Source organism: Nyctibius grandis, chromosome Z (genome assembly GCF_013368605.1).
Source record: "Nyctibius grandis isolate bNycGra1 chromosome Z, bNycGra1.pri, whole genome shotgun sequence".
NCBI classification, from domain to species: Eukaryota; Metazoa; Chordata; class Aves; order Nyctibiiformes; family Nyctibiidae; genus Nyctibius; species Nyctibius grandis.
This window is the reverse complement of record NC_090695.1, coordinates 22,948,018-22,972,471: the sequence shown is the minus strand read 5'-3', so window position 1 is coordinate 22,972,471 and position 24,454 is coordinate 22,948,018. Positions and strand designations below refer to the sequence as shown.

The window sequence follows — 24,454 nt, the reverse complement described above, 5'->3', positions numbered from 1 at the left end:
GATACAGCATGCAAACTTCCCTATGTCAAGGCTAAGTCAGGAGAGACCCATAGAAAAAATGTGAAGTCTCCAGGACTGGTCTCTAAGCCAGAGTGTCAAGACTTCTAGGTTGGGTTCTTTCCCTTTCTGCCTGCACCAGGGAAAAATTCATAAAAGCCAAATCTTCCCAAAGGAAACCAAAATCACATCTCACTGTAAGTCACAAGCCAAGGAGTGAACATTCCTCTGAGCACAGTAATGGGATATTACGTCAAAATTGTGTTATTCTTGATGGGTATCAGACACTTCAAACCCAAAGAGATCTTTTTCTGTCAATTTTCCTTCTTCAAAGCAAGTATAGTATCTATCTCTCTTCCTTCAACTTGATTATGCCACTCAGGTCTCCTGAGCAAATACACAATTACGATTTTCATGGAACATTATGCAGTTAGCTAATAAGTATTAAATAACCAGGGCTGTCATTTGAAATGCATGGTGGAGCCTGGGATAAACCGTGCTATTTTCCAGTGTCCCCAGTGGACCTGTCACATTGCAGTCTCCATTTCTGTGAGTTGCTTCTGACACTTAAAAAAACCCTTTGTTGTAGTTTCTAAACAGCCCTCTGTGCTTCAAGGAAACGGCTGCTCAGTTTCCTTCTTCAGACTGCCAGCTCTTGAGAGACCATCAACAGTTGAAAGAAATCAGCCCACAAACAAACTGCACAGATGCTCCATGTGGTGGCACTGACCATTACAGTAGTTAACCAGGCTCATTCTGGCCAATTCACTTTCTCAACCAGCTGTAGCAAAAGAGGCAGAATTTGCAATCTAATTCTGATCCATCCTGTCACAGGGTGACAGTCTTGAATTAACGCTGTGTTTACCAGGAAAAAGCACCTAGCAATGAAGCAACAATGCCTGAAAGGAGTATACTTAAAACAAGGGAACGGACCTAGTAGTGGCTCTTTCTTTTGCTTTTGGCAGCGGTGCCCTTTGCAGCAGATGAAGCAAGCAGCAAGTGGAGAAGATGACTGGGGCACGACACCTCCCTCACTCTTACCTTGTTCAACATGGGGCAAGGGAGAACAACAAACTTTGCTGTATGTCACTTACTCCAGACCATTAGCTACAGTGAAGTCTAAGGGCTGCTCAACACAGATCCCAGACACCCAGGGAGTCAGGGACATGCAGTTCACTCATCTCAGTCACATCATCATATCCCAAAGGAAGACCTGTCATTTGGGACCATGTAATAGTACTTGGGGTCTGGATTACACTCACATTCCCCCTGAGCAGCTGTGGTAAGGCCAGTTATGAACCAACTCCTAAAGCTCCTTTTTATATTAGCTCTAAAAATATGCAGCAAAATCTGACCACTGGACTCAGTTTTGCCAGCAATTTTCCAAGTACTCTCATGCTGACTCAACCTGCCACTTGGTTTCCTTAGCATTCCCAGTGTATCTATATTCATGGCATACAGTGTTCAGTGTAAGACTATACCTTTATATTCAGGCTCTTTTACGTACAAGGTCTTTTTTAGTGTATTTACATAGTGCTTTGCCCAGTAGGATGGCAGTCAGTGACTACGGTTCCCATACATTAATACTTTGTCACGTGCAATATTCTTCATTACTGCTTCTCACCCAAATTCCCAAATAAATCCTGCTCCATCAACTAATAAATAAACTCTATTACATAAATGCACAGTGCTTTCATCAGCCTACACAGGCTCACCGCTCCTAATACCACATGCCAGGTTCTTCTCTTGAAATGGAATGAGCACAACATGAATGACCACAGTGGAATAAGCTGGCAGCTTGTGTTCTCACCGATATCCATTTACTTCCTTAACATTCACTCTTTTGGTTTTATTCTTTTTCATGCCAGGCAGTAGTGCCTGCTGAATGAGAATGACAAGAGCTTTCACAACACAACCTCAGACAGTTATTTCTGAATAATTAGTTCAAATACTCATCACCCATCTTAAAGCCTGAACGAACTAATTTGCAAGGCTGATAACTTCCGAAAAAGGAAGCATGAGTTGTGCAGATTCCCCTTCTCTATTTCTGTGTTTATTTATTTAATACTGTATTCATGAAGGAACCCCATCCAATGGCTAACTGGGTCTTTTCTGCTTTATCTATCAAATTAAGAGAAGAGTATATGTGAATGACCACATGTAAACTCCAAAAAAAAGAGACAGTCACCATCTTGTTAAGCTCATATTACTGGTCTGAATCTATAAAATACCCTCTGCTATAACAGCATGTTGTCATGCTACTTGCCCTGACAGATGTTTCCCAGGCAAAACAAATAGGTGAACCAAAGCTCCCAATGCTGAATACAGAATCTATTTCTAGCACGCTAACACTTAAAATAGAGCCTCCTAACCTGTTCCCAGTCTTTCCAAAGGATTCTGCCTGAGCAGCAGGGTAATCAGATCCTGGGCTTCTGGAGGTGGTGCTTCATCCTCTTCAGGCCAGCTGATTTCATCTAGCAAAACAGAAAGTTGTTTGATATTACTTAAGTCTGATCCGAACATTCAGCGGAAACTGCGTGAAAGCTCTCGTAGTGAGCCAGCAGAAAACTCAGCGTTAAGGCAACTTTTTCAAGTTGCTCTCTGTTGCATACCAATTACTTCTAATTTTTATACACACTGTAGAGACTCCATAAACATACTGTTATGTTCCCATTTTCCTCAAAGTATCCTTTAACCCAAAACAGTGTTTAACAACAGAATACAGGAATGCTTGGCTCACGGAAAACTATTGCAGAATATTAGCACAACTTGTATGCTGTCCCTTCTCCCTGCCTCCCCAAAATCATAGTTTCATCTTTAGTTCTGTTCCATGGAAACTGCTGTTAAGATGGACATAGCTGACCTGACCCAGCAGTCACTGCTCACATCTGTAATCCCTCTCTAATGCTAGTAGACTGACTGAAGTCATTACTCCCATGACGAAGAGCCAAGGTATTGGACTCTGCTCTGGAGAGATACATGCCAATGGAGCTTTTTTCCAAGAGTCTCATACTTCAGAGGAAAACCATCTCACTCTACTGACTCTTCTATTACTAAGGCTGTTGCACTTCATAGCAAGTTGCACCTAAATCATGCAACCAAGACACTAAACCCTGCAGTACTCAGGTAAGCCTGAATAAAAATTCCGCCAAACTTTCATTTAAATTAAACAATGGAAAATTGTGCCAGTTTCAATATGAACATGAACTTTATAACAGCTTACACAGCAAGTTTTGTCTGATTTTTAGCAGAAGCTGCCTCCACAAATGTACTATATTGCAGGTTTAGACAAAACTCTGCAGAAGTTTTTGGGAGGTACAAAGATTTTGGCATCATAGAAACAGAATGCTAGGAGCTGAGGAAATATACAAGGCTGTTAAGGATTTTGTTATCATTATACGATCTAGACTTTTCCTTCAAAATGATCACCATTGGAGGAATAATCATCAGAAGCTACACACAAGTTTCATCTTTGTATTTCAGAGTTTAAGGAAAGGTACTGAAATAAACAGGCATGAAATGTAACCTGTTTCTGGGCATTATTTTTAACTCTGGTCATCTTAGGCATCTAAGTTTACACTGAGGCCTCCCACAGTTGTACTCATACAACTTGGGGGCAGTAAAGGCAACCTACAATGAAGAAGGAGCAAGGTAAAATAAGGCGGCACAATTGATTTTAAAGTAGATTTTCAAGTAGAATGTAGATTTCACCCACAGAAACTGGAATAAGGACTAGGTTATAGCCTGGATTCTTTAACAAGGCTTTTACAGTTGAATACAAGGGGACCATACATTTTAGCACAGGAAACTTATCCAACAGAAGAGTTCTCCTGCAGATACCGACAGTAAGAATGATTTCAGTAAGTGAGCACACTTAAAATAAAAGAAACCGACAAGTCAACATCAAAACAAGGAACTAAGCTGACCACCAGGCTTGGAGGGTGAGTGAGAATAGATCAGGTTTACAAATATGCACTTCTACAGATAATTTCTAGAAGACAAATAGACACACAAACAGATAAAGTTATTTACTTAAGTATCAGCTGGATTATAACACATGACAATTTGTTTTACAAAATGTAAAATTAATGTCACATGCAAAGTAAAGTCGAAAGTGCAAACTGTGTCATTAATTTTAGACTATTCCCTCCCCTTCTCCCAGTCAGAGGCATAAAGATAAAAACACATGTGCATGTGTCTGGAAATGCAATAAAAGCATGAGTTATTTCTATGTTTGCCTGCCTACTGCTTCCACTGCAGTTTAAATCTGATTTGGAAAATAAAGCATGAAAATGCATCACAGCTGTGAGGCATCCAGAACAAAGCCAGCATTTGCTGCTTGTGTTAATTGATTCTCCTTGCCACTCAGGCCTCGGCATATTACATCAGAAAACAACATGGTTATACATCCATGAACAGCTAAGATGTTGCATAAAGAGGTCATATACTAGAGGCAACTCACAAATCCATTTCATTACAGTTTACAAACAAGTCTGACAGTGTCTCCTTAATTACAAAAGGGGATTTGATGCGTTCTCAAGAGAATAAGGAACCAGAGGTGCAGTTAGTTTTGCTTCTCTCAGGGTTTTGTATGCTTGGGTTTAGGGTTTTTTGAGGGGTCTTAGCTACCAGACCTTTTAAGCATACCATAAAACAGACCAGGAAATACTCAGTAACAGAGGTGTCATTCTCTTAAGCTTTTGGCATAAACAGAGGGCCCTCCACATCTATGCATCTGGGAATTTATGGAAACAGCAGGTAGGATAGTAAACGACTCTGTTTAATTATCATTCAGTTTTGCCACAAGCCACATAACAACACTTAGGGTCAGCTTGCAGGTTAAGATCTAAAAGGTTATTGAATTTTAACTGGAAGAAGAACAGCTGCTACAGAAATAACATTACACTACAACAATCACCAATGAAATCATTAACAATCTGTGAATTGAATTTGTTTCCTTCTCCTTCTCATTATTTATTATTCGAAAGACATTTGTTTTAGGGCTGTCCTGGTTTGGCCCAAACCAGGCCAATTAGTCTTAGAGAAACCAAGGTCACTGCTAAATTCCTCACTGCTTACGAGTGAAGAGCCAAAGGGGGGTCGCAGCTGCAGGGGGGAGCAGACAGGGCAGGTGACCCAAGATTGACCAACGAGGTATTCCATCCCACACACGTCATTCTCACTTTCCTATTTATCACTAACCCACTGCCTCCTGGAGGTGGGGCCCAGGAGGGAGGGGCCCTCCTGTCTCCCACTGATTGGTACCAGCTTTGCCAATTTTCCAGTTAAAAGCCTGCAGGTGTGATGGCAGGGAGAGCTATTGCATTTTGCCCTCTGCCCGTGCTGGGGGGAGCTATTGCATTTTCTCCTCTGCCCGTGCTGGGGGGAGCTATTGCATTTTCCCCTCTGCCCGTGCTGGGGGGAGCTACTGCCTTTTCCCCTCTGCCCGTGCTGGGGGGAGCAACTCTGCCTGAGGAGGATTTCCAAGCTCTTGATCTTGGTTTTGTACATATTTGTATATATTTGGTTATTTCTATTATTATTGTTATTATATTCTTTTTCATTATTATAGTTTATTAAAACTGTTTTAACTTTCCAACCCATAAGTCTCTCTCCCTTTTCCCTTTCCCTTGGCGGGGGGGGGAGGGTTAACAGAGAGCATCTGCCACCTGGTTAATAGCTGGCCCAGCTTTAAACCGTGACAGATTTATTGGCGCCCAACGTGGGGCACGAGAGAAGCTCCAACAGGTTGCTCTGATAACTTGAATCCTGGCTCTGGTGGGAGGAGACCTGGAGAGCTCAGCTGAGAGAATATCAGATTTCTTCCTTTGAGATTTACGAGGGGTTGGAAAGTTAAAACAGATAGTGAAGATGGTGATGTCATTTTTGAATGCTGTGTTATCTCATCTTTTTATGGAGTTTCTTTCACAATTGAGTATTGCAATGATGCCTTACCTGCCATGGGCACTGTGTTATTGCTTGCTTCTTATGAATGTTTACATGCAGTTTAGCAGTGGGCGCTGGTCAAAATGTATTGTTTTGGTATGGGGTTTGATAACTGATTTATGCTGTGATAAACTGGGCAGTTACTATTCCGATCTCTTATCTCTATGACACAATGATGGGCAGCTTTAATCGCGAATCAGTAGCAGCGACTTCATCTGCACGCTCCAGGCGTCCTTTAGCTGATTCTGTTAATGATTACACTTCCAGTTTTACTTCGGGAAATAGCACCTTCTCCTTTTCTGCCAAGCTGATGCCACTAGATTTTGCGAAATTAGGATGGTGCTGTCTAGGTGGCATGTTTTTATTTTTGGTTGTCCTGAATGTGTTTCTGATGTGGGATAAGATTAAATATCGGTGCAGGGACAGTTGTAGGTGTTATGCAGCCACCTCAGATCCTACAGTGTGTACTACCGCTACAGACACTAAACCCACTGAAGCCTTGGCAGCCTGTACCACAGCTGCTACACCCCCCAAGATGGCCACTGCAGCTACTCAGACTCTCAGCACTCCCCTGACAGCCACTGCATCTACTCAGACTCCAGCATCTATTGAATCTGTACCAATTGCTCCTGTAACCAGGAAGAAATACCAAAAGAAATCAGCTCATGAAGTGAAGGATGATGACTCAGAGCCTTCTAAGGCAGAGCCATCATATGACCCAGGTGAGGGCCCTTCTCAGGCAGAGATAGGGCCTGACACAGATGGGGGTTTCCTCGATCGTCCTTTTAAAGCAGACCCATCACAGAAGAAAGGTCCTTCTAAAGCAGAACTATCACAAGAGGAGGACTCGGACGTAGAGATAACCTACCACTCTTTATCCCTGAAGGACCTGAGAAATATAAGGAAAGACTTCAGCCGTTATGACGGTGAACCTATTATTACCTGGTTGCTCCGATGCTGGGATAATGGGGCAGACAGCATGCAATTGGATGGCAGAGAAGCCAGACAGTTGGGGTCCCTGTCCAGAGATGGTGGTATTGATAAGGCGCTTGCAAGAAAGTCAAACACTATCAGTCTCTGGAGGCGACTCTTGTCAGCTGTAAAGAGCAGGTATCCCTATAAAGATGATGTTATGAGTCACCTAAGCAAATGGACCACTATAGAAAAAGGTATTAACTACCTTAGAGAACTGGCTGTGCAAGAGATTATTTATAGACACCCACGGGAAGTTGTAGATCCTGTAGATCCTGATGAAGTGGAATGCAACCGATCCATGTTCCGGAAGGTTGTGAAGAATGCTCCACCGACATATACCCACACATTGTCAATATTAGTATGGGGAGAAAATGATATGGCACATTCTACTGTGGGTAAAATGGCTAACTGTATGCGACAGTATGAAGATAGTATTTCTTCCCCACTGCAGGCACGCATCTCGGCTGTGGAAAAACTGACTAAGGAAAACAAGGACTCATTTAAACAACTGTCAGACAAACTGTCCAGGATCGAGAATAAACTTGACTCTCTACCTACACAGGCGTGCGTTGCAGCTGTTAAGAGAAAACGCTCTCCTACAGGACCAGCTCAAAGGAAACGGAACACATCACGAGGTATCCTGTGGTTTGCCCTGCGTGGTTATGGGGAGGACATGAGCAGATGGCATGGACAACCTACCAGTAATCTACAGGCACGAGTACGTGAGTTGCAAGCTAAAAGAAATACCAGAGAGAATTTTTCTAGAAGGATGGCTGCTCCAGTTACCAGTGAGCAGGACCCCAGCCAGGGTAGATGGGCCTCAAATCGCTTTTTCCCAAGTGTGAATAGGAGAAATGAAGGTCCAGTCCCTGTGAGCAGCACGAATCCATTTCTTAATTAGGGGGGCCCTGCCTCCAGCCAGGTGGAGGAGACACTGGTGCACAGTGCACCCTAATGCCATTGGATCATAAAGGGGCAGAACCTATCAGTATTTCAGGAGTAACAGGAGGATCTCAAGTGTTATCTGTATTGGAGGCCGAAGTGAGCCTAACTGAAAATGAATGGAAAAAGCAGCCCATTGTGACTGGCCCAGATGCTCCGTGCATCCTTGGCATAGACTACCTCAAGAGAGGGTATTTCAAGGACCCAAAAGGGTATAGATGGGTCTTTGGTATAGCAGCTGTAGAGACTGAGGACATTAAACAGCTGTCTACCTTGCCTGGCCTCTCAGAAGATCCTTCTGTTGTGGGGTTGCTGAAGGTTGAAGAACAACAGGTGCCAATTGCTACTACCACGGTGCACCGATGACAATATCGCACCAATCGAGACTCCCTGATCCCCATTCATAAACTGATTAGACAATTAGAAAATCAAGGAGTGATTGGCAAGACTCGCTCACCCTTTAATAGTCCTATATGGCCAGTGCGAAAGTCTGATGGAGAATGGAGATTAACTGTGGACTATCGTGGCCTAAATGAAGTTACACCACCGCTGAGTGCTGCTGTGCCAGACATGCTAGAACTTCAATACGAACTGGAGTCAAAGGCAGCCAAGTGGTATGCCACCATAGACATTGCTAATGCATTTTTCTCTATTCCCTTGGCACCAAAGTGCAGGCCGCAGTTTGCTTTTACCTGGAGAGGTATCCAGTACACCTGGAATCGACTGCCCCAGGGGTGGAAACACAGTCCTACTATTTGCCATGGACTGATCCAGACTGCGCTAGAAAAGGGTGGAGCTCCAGAACATTTGCAATACATTGATGACATCATTGTGTGGGGTGATACAGCAGCAGAAGTTTTTGACAAAGGGGAGAAAATAATCCAAATTCTTCTGCAAGCTGGTTTTGCCATAAAAAGGGGCAAGGTCAAGGGACCTGCCCGGGAGATCCAGTTTTTAGGGATTAAATGGCAAGATGGGCGTCGCCAGATCCCGATAGAGGTGATCAACAAAATAACAGCTATGTCCGCACCAACTAACAAAAAGGAAACACAAGCCTTCTTAGGCGTTGTGGGTTTCTGGAGAATGCATATTCCAGATTACAGCCAGATTGTACGCCCTCTTTATCAGGTGACCAGAAAGAAGAATGATTTTCAGTGGGGCCCTGAACAACGACAGGCTTTTGAACAGATTAAACAAGAGATTGTGCATGCAGTAGCCCTTGGACCGGTCCGTACAGGACAAGATGTTAAAAATGTGCTCTACACCTCAGCTGGGGACAATGGTCCTACTTGGAGCCTCTGGCAGAAAGTACCAGGGGAGACTCGAGGTCGACCCCTAGGATTTTGGAGTCGAGGATACAAGGGCTCCGAGGCCAATTACACTCCAACTGAAAAAGAGATACTGGCAGCATATGAAGGAGTTAGAGCTGCTTCAGAGGTAATTGGTACTGAAGCACAACTTCTCCTGGCACCGCGATTACCAGTACTAGGCTGGATGTTCAAGGGTAAGGTTCCCACTACTCATCATGCAACTGATGCGACGTGGAGTAAATGGATTGCATTAATTACACAGAGGGCTCGAATAGGAAACCCTAATCGCCCAGGAATCTTAGAAGTGATCATGGACTGGCCAGAAGGCAAAGACTTTGGAATGCCACCAGAAAAGGAGGTGACACGTGCTGAAGAAGCCCCACCATATAATGAACTACCAGAGGATGAGAAGCAGTATGCCCTGTTCACCGATGGATCCTGCCGTCTTGTAGGAAAGCATCGGAAGTGGAAAACTGCTGTATGGAGTCCCATACGACGAGTCACAGAAGCCACAGAAGGACAAGGTGAATCAAGTCAATTTGCAGAGGTAAAAGCCATCCAGCTGGCTTTAGACATTGCTGAATGAGAAAAGTGGCCAAGACTGTATCTTTATACTGACTCATGGATGGTAGCAAATGCCTTGTGGGGGTGGTTAAAGCAGTGGAAGCAAAGCAACTGGCAGCGCAAAGGGAAACCTATTTGGGCTGCTGAATTGTGGCAAGATATTGCTGCTCGGCTAGAGAAACTAGTCGTGAAGGTACGTCATGTAGATGCTCACGTACCTAAAAGTCGGGCAACTGAGGAACATCTAAACAACCAACAAGCGGATCAAGCTGCTAAAGTGTTCCAAATAGATTTGGACTGGGAACACAAAGGTGAACTATTTTTAGCTCGGTGGGCTCATGACACTTCAGGTCATCAAGGAAGAGATGCAACATACAGATGGGCTCGTGACCGAGGGGTGGACTTAACCATGGACTCTATTGCACAGGTTATCCATGATTGTGAAACATGCGCCGCAATTAAGCAAGCCAAACAGTTAAAACCTTTGTGGTATGGGGGGCGGTGGTTGAAATATAAATATGGGGAGGCCTGGCAAATTGACTATATCACACTCCCTCAAACCCGCCAGGGTAAACGTTATGTGCTTACCATGGTGGAGGCGACCACCGGATGGTTGGAAACATACGCTGTGCCCCATGCCACTGCCCGGAACACTATCCTGGGCCTCGAAAAGCAAATCTTGTGGCGACATGGCACACCAGAGAGAATTGAGTCGGACAATGGGACTCATTTCAAAAACAGTCTCATAGACAACTGGGCCAAAGAGCATGGCATTGAATGGGTATATCACATCCCCTATCATGCACCAGCCTCTGGGAAAATTGAACGGTATAATGGGCTGTTAAAAACTACCCTGAAAGCAATGGGGGGTGGAACCTTTAAAAACTGGGATAAACATCTGGCACAAGCTACCTGGTTAGTTAACACCAGGGGATCTATCAATCGAGCTGGCCCTGCTCAGTCAGACCTTCTACATACAGTAGAAGGAGATAAAGTCCCTGTGGTGCATGAAAGGAATCTATTGGGAAAAACTGTCTGGATTCTTCCTGCAACGGGCAAAGGTAAACCCATTCGTGGGATTGCTTTTGCTCAGGGACCTGGATGTACTTGGTGGGTGATGTTGCAAGATGGTGAAGTCCGATGTGTCCCTGAAGGTGATCTGATTCTGGGTGAGACTACTTAAGTCTGAACTGTATGTTGTTGCTGCATAAGTGTCTTTCAGGTTAAGACAATGGTGATGAGACCGGAGTTAGCTTCATCAAGTGGCGTCCAGTAACCTCCTCGAGTCTGACATCTTTAACCTGCAACCCGTGGGCACGAACCATGACGAAAGAGAGACTGCTAGCCAGAGAGACTGCTGAGAGACTGCTAGCCAGATGGAAACCCACAATCCTGAACCAAATGAACTTAATGAACTTTTTGTATAGAGATGAATCATAAACTAGTGATATGTGTATATATATTTGAAAATGAAAAGGCAGGGGTGATCTGAGCATGACATGAATGGTATGGAATAAGGGGTGGAATGTCCCGGTTTGGCCCAAACCAGGCCAATTAGTCTTAGAGAAACCAAGGTCACTGCTAAATTCCTCACTGCTTACGAGTGAAGAGCCAAAGGGGGGTCGCAGCTGCAGGGGGGAGCAGACAGGGCAGGTGACCCAAGATTGACCAACGAGGTATTCCATCCCACACACGTCATTCTCACTTTCCTATTTATCACTAACCCACTGCCTCCTGGAGGTGGGGCCCAGGAGGGAGGGGCCCTCCTGTCTCCCACTGATTGGTACCAGCTTTGCCAATTTTCCAGTTAAAAGCCTGCAGGTGTGATGGCAGGGAGAGCTATTGCATTTTGCCCTCTGCCCGTGCTGGGGGGAGCTATTGCATTTTCTCCTCTGCCCGTGCTGGGGGGAGCTATTGCATTTTCTCCTCTGCCCGTGCTGGGGGGAGCTACTGCCTTTTCCCCTCTGCCCGTGCTGGGGGGAGCAACTCTGCCTGAGGAGGATTTCCAAGCTCTTGATCTTGGTTTTGTACATATTTGTATATATTTGGTTATTTCTATTATTATTGTTATTATATTCTTTTTCATTATTATAGTTTATTAAAACTGTTTTAACTTTCCAACCCATAAGTCTCTCTCCCTTTTCCCTTTCCCTTAGTGGGGGGGGGAGGGTTAACAGAGAGCATCTGCCACCTGGTTAATAGCTGGCCCAGCTTTAAACCGTGACAAGGGCTTTATTACATCTTTGTTAATTTCCTCATTGTGCCATGAGGCACTTGCCCATTTATGCAAATTTTTTTAACTGTTTCTTCTCTGGTATAATTTCTTTACTAAAGATTGAAATCACTGTGCCATAGTGGCACTGCTTTTCTACTAATACTCCTTTTCTTTTCCAAACAGTCAGTGCAGCTTAACCATTGTACTCCACATTACTGCATTTCTGTACTTAGCAACAATATACAGTAAGTTCAGTTTTTAATCCAAATTTATTCTTATTGCTCTGACAGCAAATTGTGTATTACAATATTACTATCATGGTAGTTTTTTTGAGCAAAACTAGCTTGAAATCCTAGTCTATCAGTAATCTTTACTATTAACAGAAATTGAAATGTTTCACAGCAAGATAAGATATCTGGGTTTTTTTTGTGATGGTACTCACCACTGATGACTTGTCCAAACAGCTCTTCTGTTGTATCTCCAAAGAATGGCACACACCCAACGAGAAATTCATAAAGGATAATTCCCATAGCCCACCAGTCCACTGGTTTTCCATAACCCTGTCTCAGTATCACTTCAGGAGCTATATATTCGGGTGTACCACAGACCTAAAAGAAAGAAAATAAGCATGATGGTATAACAAGTCTAATTGAGTTATGTCACATCATTTATAAGTCTTGAAATGTAAAATAATATGGAAACATGGAAAAACGGAATTCAGTAGGTTTTAGTTTGCTGAGTTTGCATAACAGCTACCGTTTTCAGAATGACCTAGCTGCATTTACAGGCATCATAATCAACATCTGCATATCTGCCATGCAAAGGACAGCTTGCTTTTCATACATGGGAGGCCATCACGGCAAATATTTTATTTAACTTTAACATATCCTTATCCTTACATGAAAGTTGTGATGGTTTTATCTAAAGTAACTTTTACAGGGGACGGATTGTGAGCAATGGTAATGAGGCATACTTAAAGGGAAATGGGCCATAGCAAGGATTTTAGCACCCTTGGTTGTACAATGGATCATGAGCTCCACAAGTACTCTGCTGAGACTTCTGAATTCCTTACAAAAACAGTTTTCCATTTGTCTCTCTCACAGATTCACTTGCACACCATTAGGTTGTTCATCTTACTAACAAATCCTAATGTAGAAAGAAAAAGGCCTATAATAATCTGCAGAGAATAACTAAAAGTAACTGGCATACAAAACTGGAACACCAATGCAGAAACACCAACAGTTTATAGAGTATTACGGTACATTCTTCATTTTGAACACTCAATGTAGAAATGAAAAAGGCTGTGTCTTACTTGTTTGTCAAGGAATTCTCTTGCATCCTTCTCAATGTGACCCTCATACAGATTGGTAGTCAAACTCATCAGCCCCACCTTTGACAGGCCAAAGTCTGTAAGCTTTATATGGCCCATGGATGTTACCAATAAACTGAAAATCAGAATGATCTGAAGTTATTGTGATATAATTCAACATTATGTCCTTATCATTATTATTATTATTATACTCGGAGGAAAATGTTTCACTGCAAAAATATAAAGACAGCTTAAAAAGTAATTTAACCAGGTACAAAATAAACAGGTTACATATCTGACAGTCTTAATTTGTTACTATTATTATCACATGTAAACAAACTTCTTATATGCAATTGCACAACATCTTATAGAACCATACAAGTGCTGAGAGCTGAATGCTAGATGTTTTGAAGAAAAAGAAACAGTCATCATCTGGAAGACCTAGAATAGAATACATGTTGCTTTTGAAGTGAGGTGAGCATTTTCTGTCTGTAACAAGCTGCATCATTAATTTGAAAAAAAACTAAGCTATTAGGTTAGTTAGTAACCAATACTGCACCGCCTGAGGTATCATGCTCTGAAGGTATTGACACTCAACAGACATGACTCCAATTCTTTTTTTTTTTTTTTTTAATGTGAAACAGGAAGAAGATTAATGGAGCTGCAACAGCCATACTTTTTACTGCAGCTACTTGCTGTAATGTTATTTACAAGTATAGGAGCAATACTGTATTTCTAAATATTGAAAAAAACCAAACCAAACCAAAACAAAAACAAAAAAACCCCAAAGAAACATGCAACGGGAAAGATTTCCCAATCTGGCCAGTCTTGTCTTCATATCTGCAAATACCTGCAAGTTGATGATACTTAGCATTAAACAGTGTTTTAAGCATACTTTGAAAGACCTTTTCCTTATTGATCAAAATGCATTTCCCTCCATTTCAGCCAGAAGAGTAAGGACATTTTTTTTTAGCTACTCCGATAGCCTCTTCCATCTTAAAGACAGAAAATTTAAAGAGCTCTTTTGGAAAATATGCAGTTTCTGTAACTGCAGCTAATGAAAATTCAAATATTGTGCAGAAATTGTGAATCTACATAACACTCACAATTTAAAAAAACCCAAACATTTCAAAAACATTCAAAGCAAGTTTAGACCTTTCATATTTTATCTAACAATTTCAAAGTCCTCTTTCGATTACATTCTACATACATACTTGTCTGGTTTCAAATCTCTGTGCACAATTCCATAATTATGAAGGTATTCCAAGGCCAGAACAGTCTCTGCAAAGTACATCCTTGCCATGTCTACAGGTAAGGGACCCATATTCTTCAACAAAGTAGCACAGTCTCCACCTGTGGAAACAGGACAAATGTTCCAGATGACACTATAAATTCTGAGGTGTATCAGTATAACCCATATGTGCTTCAGAAAGAGACACAAACTGTATTAATAAATGTTTATTTTCCAGTCAGATGATTCAACTGAACACGTAATCACACCAACTACTGTACTGGAAACACAGCGTGAAGCTGGGAGTGAGCAGTATAAGGGTTCAGCTGTAAACGTTTGTGCTGCTACCTTAAAAAAAAAAAAGGGGGGCCGGCAAAGAAAAAGTGCCCACACAACCATAGCCTGGGTATCTCATCTTGCACTGCCTCTGTGCACTGTTCTCCTTCAGCATCAGCACTTTGTCAAACTGCTTCCTCTTCCCTCTTTCTTCATAAAAATAACTATTACAAATACCCAGACATGTGCTAATGAAAATTTGAACTCCAGAAATGCAAACAGCATTTGCACATGGAACTTTGAATGCTAGGACACTTAGATTGCAGTCTATGAGGAACTTATTCAAAGAGCAATTATTTCCCATTATAGCTGGAGTACAAGTGTTTTACATGCTCTCATTGGGAGATAATGACTGGGGAAAAAAGCCACCTTGTTGTTGGATTTAGATCCTAAATCTGTATTGCCAGAGTACAGAGGACACACAGGAGACAGGATCACACAGAATCAACCAGGTTGGAAGAGATCTCAGGGATCATAGAGTCCAACCGTTGCCCTGACACCACCATGGCAACTAGACCATGGCACTAAGTGCCATGTCCAGTCTTTTCTTAAACACATCCAGAGATGGTGACTCCACCACCTCCTTGGGCAGCCCATTCCAATGCCTAATAACCCTTTCTGAAAAGAAATTCTTCCTGATGTCCAACCTGAACCTCCCCTGGTGAAGCTTGAGGTTGTGCTCTCTTCTCCTATCGCTAGTTGCCTGGGAGAAGAGGCCAACTCCCACTTCACTACAACCTCCCTTCAGGTAGCTGTAGACTGCAATAAGGTCACCTCGGAGCCTCCTCTTCTCCAGGCTAAACAACTCCAGCTTCCTCAGCCGTTCCTCGTAGGTCAGACCCTCCAGACCCTTCACCAGCTTGGTCACCCTCCTCTGGACTCGCTCCAACACCTCAACATCTTTCTTGAAGTGCGGGGCCCAGAACTGGACACAGTATTGAAGGTGCGGCCTCACCAGTGCCGAGTAGAGAGGGACGATCACTTCCCTAGACCGGCTGGCTGCACTATTCCTAATAGAGGCCAGGATGCCATTGGCCTTCTCGGCCACCTGGGCACACTGCTGGCTCATGTTTAGCCGGCTGTCGATCAGCACCCCCCTTTCTAATGCAACTACCATACGGGTTATTTTTCTTTCTTGGCCTAAGAAAACTCTCTTCTTCCTCTGTAAAACAAGAATAAACATTTTACCTTCTACATATTCCATGACCATGCATAAATGACGTCTTGTTTCAAAGGAGCAATACATGCTGACAACAAATGGATTTTCTGCAAATGTCAGGATATCACGCTCAACAAAGGCCTGTTGGATCTGGTTTCGGAGGATGAGATTCTGCTTATTAATTTTCTTCATTGCAAATCTTTGTCTGGTTTCTTTGTGTCTCACAAAATAAACCGCGCTGAAGAAGTTTAAAGGGAGAGAAAAAGAAAAAAGACGGAATAACTCTTAAAAATGTATTTTATAATACTTTTTAAACAAATAAATAAATGCATTTTAAAAAAACTGTATATGTATTATACAAACGACTTGGTTCTAATTTAATGTAGTTGACCTTTCTCATTAGAGAATGGCTACAAACCTCATTTTGTTTCATAACCAGGATGAGTCTCAGTCAACACAAATTAGTACACAAACTAAAACCAAACAGCTCCCCCCACCCCTGCCCCACAAAGCAAACAACAGATATAGCAAATGCCCCCCTAACAGATATAGCAAATGCTCTCAGCTCAAGCAGATTTTGGGTGTTTCCATCAACAAAGGATGATATAGAAAACTCAGCTATGGCACAGTGTTATAAATCATTCCGACAAATGCTTATTCTGTAAGTGTGCTGTCAGATAATTATGACTCAGACTCCGTCCAGGGGATTTTAAAACATGTCACAGGTTTCTCATGAAGGTTGTTCAGAAGTTGCTTGATGGGGTGGCTCCCTCATCACCAGGTGCAAAATTTTCTGTTCTTGTTCAGTCCCTGACATCAGCATTGATCCATATCAGGAGTAGGTCACCAGCAGGTAATCAAAACAAAGATCACTGCGTTAACCGCATCAGTAATACAGGATTAAGATATATCTTGACATGCAGAATTTCCACTGGGGTACTGGGCACAAAGTTTCCTGCAAGCTTGGTTAGACAACGTCAAGGCAGTGAGAAAAGCAAAGTGAAAGACAACCTCCCGTGGACAAGCCTTCTTTCTTTCAAGGCTCAGGAGAAGGAATCACCCTGCAGTGAAACACTGACACAGGGCATTACTGCTGCATTTCTCAAAATCCCTTGAGGCAAATCCTGAAAATGTTTGCCTTGCTTGAATTCTACTTTGTAGCATTTAATGCTTATAGCATCTCCAGTATATAATTATCACAGTAGTGAGTGTTTATGGAAAGAAAGGACTAAAAGGATAAAATAGGGGGGGGGGGGGGGAGGGGGTGTGTCAATTACACAGTTTTGAAATTCAATTTATTGTCCCCATGAGGTTCAATTATCAGCATACAAGTATTTATTTAAACACAAAAAGCAATTCTTGCCTTACTATTTCTATGAAGATCTTCCCATAGCCACCAAAGTTACAGACACTGAAAGAATCAACGTTTCTGCTTTCCTTTGTGGAAGAAAACTTTTTCTAGACAAGAAAGTTTCTCTTACTGATTCCAAAAGCTTTCACTAATCCCTTGTTCTTGTCTGAGCATGGGGCAGGTAAAAGACATTACACCATTATGAAAGCAGGGGAAAAACACCTTGGGCAAAACCCAAGACAAACCCCACCCTTAGTGCCTCCTACTAAGTCTCACTCCCTGCTGCCCCTCCCAAGCTGGAATAAAGACAGGGTTATTCAGCTCCAGTACTCCTCCCTGATGGCTTCACCCCTTTTGTCCTCCTGCACCTCTTCCTACTGCTCCCCTCATATTCACTTCTCTCTCCACCCCTTCATTACAACTCTTTTCCTTTGCTTTTCTTTCCCTTACATTCTGGTTTTTCTCTCACTTTTGTTGCTATGTCCCGTCAGTCAGTCTTAGCTTCTTCATCTCCTGTAATTTAATCTTTTATTTTCCCTATTTCAGTCCCCTTGTGCATGTAGAAAAGTGAGCCCTTCGGGTGCCTGAAGTCACAATCCTTCAAAAAAAATAAAGTTATATGAATGAACTGAGGACTGCCTGCGGACTCAGCATGGAGATCTTTCTCAGAGTTTTAATTTGGGCAGTGTGCCAAGATGAACGCTTGAAAGACAGATATTAACCAGAGCATATTATTACAGCATCTTAATAAATCCCCTCTGCAGATCATGTGGACCTCTAGAGTCATTACTACCATATTTAAAGACGAAGAATCAGTAAGTTCTAAGGACTATCTAGTCTGACAAATATCTGGGACACGCTATGTTTCCCCAGCTCTCTAAATTGCATTCTCCAGTCTTGCAGTCACAAGCAGGCAACTGTATAACTTTCCACTAGGATTCCTAAAATCTAAAATTCCTCAGAAAAAACCTGTTCAGTTCAAGTGTACCAGATTCATGAGACAACTGCAACACAATTGTCTCTCTCACGCTTACACATGCATACACTGTTTATGCTACATAAAGTGCTTTTAAACCACCTTTTAACATATAAAAATGTCTAACATCACTTATCCACATCCTCTGATCACAAAAAGCCCAGGAAACAGCATTTATGCTTTACAAAGAAAACTATGCCCTAGCCAGCAGCATGGGTCCTGCAAAAGACCTCCTTTCTTAAATGATAAATGATCTGCTCGGCCGAGCAGCACAGCTGCAAAGCCAGGTTGAAAGGCTTCAAGCCGAAGTAGAAAGGCTTAGGAGCATTCGGGAGGCTGAAATGGAGATAGACTGGTGGAGCCAGGCTCTGCCCTCCCTGCAGCAAAAATGGGAGCACCTGCCAGAGAGCTCCCAGGATCGAGGGGCCCCTGTACTCTGCCCCTCTCAGGTGGAAAACAATAACCTAGAGGAGAAGAGTGAGTGGAGACAAGTCTATGGCCATGACAAAAGGCAAGTGCCCTCCTTGCCTACCTTGCCTCCACAGGTGCCTCTGAGCAATAGATATGAAGCCCTAGTGGAATACAGCCGGTCCAACGGGGATGTGGTGGAGAGGTAACCTATATCAGAGGTCCCACCACAGTCAGAAAAACCTGACGGGCGTATAGCTACCTCCTCCACAAGGAAGAAGAGAAGAGTTTTAGTGGTTGGAGACTCCTTTCTAAAGGGATCTGAGGGCCCAATATGCAGAGCTGACCCCCATCACAGGGAGGTCTGCAGCCTGCCTGGAGCCCGAATCAGGGATATCACCAGGCAACTCCCCAACCTGGTGAAGGCCACAGACTACTACCCCCTGCTGATCTTCCAGACAGGTGGGGAAGAAGCTGCATCCCGTAGTCTGAGGGGGATGAAGAAAGACTACAAGGCCCTAGGACGGTTGGTGAAAGAGTCTGGGGCACAAGTTGTTTTCTCCTCCCTTCTTCCATTTTCAGGTGATGACGTGGGATGGAATAGTAGGATTCTCTCTATTAACGCCTGGCTACGAGACTGGTGCTACAGGCAGGGCTTTGGCTTCTTTGATAATGGCTGGTTTTATAAGACAACAGGCGTGACAGTGATACATGGGAAAGGTTTATGTCGTAGGGGCAAAAGGGTTCTGGGACAGGAATTAGCAGGGCTCATTCGGAGAGCTTTAAACTAGATTCGAAGGGGGATGGGGTGGTAGCTGGGCTTGCACCACTGGGGCAATGCTCTAGTGTTGAGGTAGACCAGGAGGCCCCCCATACCCCTGGGGTGAAATCAGGGGGTGAATCTGGGATGAAATCGGTGTGCCCAGCTCGCTCCCTGAAATGCCTGTACACCAATGCACGCAGCATGGGGAATAAGCAGGAGGAGTTAGAAATCCGTGTTCGGTCGGGGGGCTATGATCTAGTGGCAATTACAGAGACTTGGTGGGACGCCTCGCATGACTGGAATGTGGTCATGGATGGCTATGTTCTGTTCAGGAAAGACAGACCACTAAGGAGAGGTGGTGGAGTTGCTCTTTATGTGAGTGAGCAGCTAGAATGTATTGAGTTCTGTCCAGAGGCAGATCAGGAGCGAGTTGAGAGTTTGTGGGTGCGAATTAAGGGGCAGGCTGGCAGGGGTGATACTGTTGTGGGTGTCTATTACAGGCCACCGGATCAGGATGAGGACGGTGATGAGGCCTTCTACAGGCAGCTGAGAGCAGTCTCGCAATTACAGGGCCTGGTTGTTGTGGGGGATTTCAACTACCCTGATATTTGCTGGGAGGCCTACTCAGCCAGCCATCCCCAGTCCAGGAGGTTCCTCCAGTGCATTGATGATAACTTTCTGATGCAAATGGTGGATGAGCCAACTAGGAGAGGAGCGCTGCTGGATCTGATCCTCACTAACAAGGAGGGTCTGGTTGAAGCGGTGAAGGTTGAGGGCAGCCTTGGTTGTAGCGACCATGAGATGGTAGAGTTCAGGATCTCATGTGGCAGGAACAGAATAGCTAGCAGAATTACAACCCTGAACTTCAGGAGGGCCAACTTTGGCCTTTTCAAGCAATTGCTAGGGGAAATCCCATGGGACAGGGTACTAGAAGGTAAGGGGGCCCAAGATAGTTGGTTAGCGTTCAAGGACTGCTTCTTCCGAGCTCAAGATCAGAGCATCCCAGCAGGTAGGAAGTCAAGGAAGGGTACCAGGAGACCTGCATGGTTAAACAGGGAACTGCTGGGCAAACTCAAGTGGAAGAAGAAGGTGTACAGATCGTGGAAGGAGGGGCTGGCCACTTGGGAGGAATATAAGTCTGTTGTCAGAGGATGTAGGGAGGCAACTAGGAAAGCTAAGGCCTCCTTGGAATTAAACCTTGCAAGAGAGGTCAAGGACAACAGAAAGGGCTTCTTCAAATACATTGCAGGTAAAGCCAACACTAGAGGCAATGTAGGCCCACTGATGAATGAGGTGGGGGTCCTGGAGACAGAGGATAAAAAGAAGGCGGAGTTACTGAATGCCTTCTTTGCCTCTGTCTATACTGTTGGAGGCTGTCCTGAGGAGCCCTGGACCCCTGAGGCCTCAGAAGAAGTCAGGATAGAGGAGGAATCTGTCTTGGTTGATGAGGGCTGGGTCAGGGACCAATTAAGCAACCTGGACGTCCATAAATCCATGGGCCCTGATGGGATGCACCCGCGGGTGCTGAGGGAGCTGGCGGAAGTCATTGCTAGGCCACTCTCCATCATCTTTGCTAAGTCGTGGGCAACGGGAGAGGTGCCTGAGGACTGGAGGAAAGCAAATGTCACTCCAGTCTTCAAAAAGGGCAGGAAGGAGGACCCGGGGAACTATAGACCAGTCAGCCTCACCTCCATCCCTGGAAAGGTGATGGAGCAACTTGTTCTTGGTGCTGTCTCTAGGCACATCAAGGATAGGGGGATCATTAGGGGCACTCAGCATGGCTTCACCAACGGGAAGTCTTGCTCAACCAACTTGATAGCCTTTTATGAGGATGTTACCCGGTGGACAGATGATGGTAAAGCTGTGGATGTGGTCTATCTCGATTTCAGTAAAGCGTTTGACACGGTCTCCCACAGCATCCTCGCAGCTAAACTGAGGAAGTGTGGTCTGGATGATCGGGTAGTGAGGTGGATTGTAAACTGGCTGAAGGAAAGAAGCCAGAGAGTAGTGGTCAGCGGGACAGAGTCCAGTTGGAGGTCTGTGTCTAGCGGAGTTCCGCAAGGGTCGGTTCTGGGACCAGTTCTATTCAATATATTCATTAATGACTTGGATGAGGGATTAGAGTGCGCTGTCAGCAAGTTCGCTGATGACACCAAACTGGGAGGAGTGGCTGAGATGCCAGAAGGCTGCGCAGCCATTCAGGGAGACCTAGACAGGCTGGAGAGTTGGGCGGGGAGAAATTTAATGAAATATAACAAGGGCAAGTGTAGAGTCCTGCATCTGGGCAAGAACAACCCCATGTACCAGTACAAGTTGGGGACAGAGCTGTTGGAGACCAGCGTAGGGGAAAGGGACCTGGGGGTCCTAGTGGACAACAGGATGAACATGAGCCAGCAGTGTGCCCTTGTGGCCAAGAAGGCCAATGGCATCCTGGGGTGTATTAGAAGGGGTGTGGTTAGCAGGTCGAGAGAGGTTCTCCTCCCCCTCTACTCTGCCCTGGTGAGGCCGCATCTGGAGTATTGTGTCCAGTTCTGGGCCCCTCAGTTCAAGAAGGACAGGGAACTGCTAGAGAGAGTCCAGCGCAGAGCCACGAAGATGATTAAGGGAGTGGAACATCTCCCTTATGAGGAGAGGCTGAGGGAGCTGGGTCTCTTTAGCTTAGAGAAGAGGAGACTGAGGGGTGACCTCATTAATGTTTATAAATATGTAAAGGGCAAGTGTCAAGAGGATGGAGCCAGGCTCTTCTCAGTGACATCCCTTGACAGGACAAGGGGCAATGGGTGCAAGCTGGAGCACAGGAGGTTCCACTTAAATTTGAGGAAAAACTTCTTTACTGTAAGGGTGACTGAACACTGGAACAGGCTGCCCAGAGAGGTTGTGGAGTCTCCTTCTCTGGAGACATTCAAAACCCGCCTGGACGCGTTCCTGTGTGATATGGTCTAGGCAATCCTGCCCCGGCAGGGGGATTGGACTAGATGATCTTTCGAGGTCCCTTCCAATCCCTAACATTCTGTGATTCTGTGTGATTCTGTGATTCTTCTTCCATGATGCTCCCAATTCACAGCAGTGATAACATTTCTCCTCAGCCTACCAGCACACTAAACTAAGCACGCTGCAACAACTGCACCCAGGACTGCCTGTGACAGCGGTCTTCTCAGCTCCCACAGTACAGAAGTGCATATTAGAATTTGCTGAAATGTCAATAAAATGACAAATAGAAAATTAAATCTTCCCAAAGATAAATAGTTAAATAAATACGTACAAATCGCCTGGACATCAAGAAAAAAAAAAAAAAGAAACAGGAAATCTTCCATGTTTCTGCACATAAGTGGGGCTTCAATCTAATCTAAATGGAAAGCTTGGAGTAAAGCACACATCTGCTAAGACGTGACTGCAAACTTCCAGCTAAAATGATGGGAAAGGCCACAGTGAGGTCTAGCACATAACTTTGTCTTGCGTAATTTTGAACCTTGATTTGCCACCCTTGAAGTATGCGTCTGTTATTGTACAACAACTTATTGCATAGATTTTGATGGCCTTCTAGTTTCCATTCACTCTCCCTGAAGCTGTCATTTCACTACATTCTCCTAATCCTGGCATTGAACTTGCACTTTGTTTTTTTCCCCCCACAGGCTCACCTTCCCACAGCTATCTCTATTCTTCATTTTTCAGAATGCTACAGCTGGAGCACTAGATGGAAGTTTATCTTTGTTTTGTATGCGCTTTCAAGAGAGAGCACAATGCCTCACTCCTGGTTTCTTGTTCTTGATCATTAAATGCTGCTCATGCTTTTCAGTATGTTATAAAGACAACTGTAAATTTGAGAATTCCTTTAACACAAAATCAATGTATTAAGAACATCCAGACTGTCCGAGTGCCCTGTTGATCCATTCAATGACGGTGGTATGCCCTCCCTGCCTGCAAAGCCACAATCAGTGCTGTTGCAACCTCCTATGGTTTCAAAGGAAGAATTTGCCTTCCTACCTGTTGCAAATTAAGTTCAGTTAACTGAATTATTCTAACTGTATTCTTTTGTCTGAATAGTTTTGCTTAGCATGAGTAGCTAAAGTTACTGAAACCTTGGGCTGTAGGCTGAGAACTTTCACCTGGAAAAGTTGAACGTATCTTGAACTGCTGCTTAGTTACGTGAAGGAAGACCCTGAAACCAGTGCAAACTGGAAGATAAGGAGGCTACGATTGTCAGTAGAAGCTGCAACCCATCCATATAAGAACACCTAGGGCAGCCCATCTGGAGACAGAAGGAATCCTATAAGGAATGAGAACCCGGACCAGAAAACTACCATTGGACCAAGAGGCACGTGCAGGGTGCATAAAGAATGGGTACATTGGTTGTAAGGGTATCAGTGCCCAGGGATTTCTTTGGTCCAAGTCCCTCCTCAGAGGCACTCAGCTCAAGCCTGCTCCTATGGTCGTACCATTCAATTAAATCATTTAATTTTCTGAGGCCTGGCACCTGAGACTCTGCTTTGGGAAACCTAGGGCAAAGAAATGTCTTTAACACTACCTACCCCCTTCCTGTTTCCGTAACATGGTGACAAGAAATTTCCAAAACATCCTCCGATTTCACTGTATGGGATCTCAACAAAATACAAGTGCTCTGTATTTTACTGATGCTGTATTTCAACATAGCAAGAAAACATTATCTTATTCCAACATAAATGTCAGCTTGAAAAAGCATCTCTAAAATATCTTTAGCTAGGCACAAATATAAAACACTATGCACGTGTTAACAAAAAAAATGCTAAAACTGAATTGCTCCAACTTAAATTTTATGTAATCTATCCTTCCAATGTTACAATCAAGATTCCTGTTTTTTTCTCTAAATTACTTACAGGCTTCAGGCCTAGTTTATTGCTCATCAGTAACTTCAACTTTTAGAGCCCTTTTACAACTTAGTCTACATTCAGTGCTTAAGACTAGTGTAGCTGTGTCATTTGCTTTGACCCAATTC

At 43.9% G+C, this 24,454-nt stretch overlaps 1 protein-coding gene across 2 annotated transcripts in view; it reads right to left on the bottom strand.

The window, feature by feature from the left end:
- Positions 1–24,454, bottom strand: part of MAST4 (microtubule associated serine/threonine kinase family member 4) — a 191,118-nt gene that overhangs the window by 23,435 nt on the left and 143,229 nt on the right. For both annotated transcript variants that reach the window (XM_068423165.1, XM_068423167.1), the window contains 5 exons: positions 16,014–16,222; positions 14,473–14,611; positions 13,262–13,394; positions 12,392–12,557; positions 2,370–2,471 (listed from right to left, as the gene is read on the bottom strand). In XM_068423165.1, the coding sequence (XP_068279266.1) occupies positions 2,370–2,471; positions 12,392–12,557; positions 13,262–13,394; positions 14,473–14,611; positions 16,014–16,222 (749 nt within the window). The remainder of the gene's footprint in view (positions 1–2,369; positions 2,472–12,391; positions 12,558–13,261; positions 13,395–14,472; positions 14,612–16,013; positions 16,223–24,454) is intronic.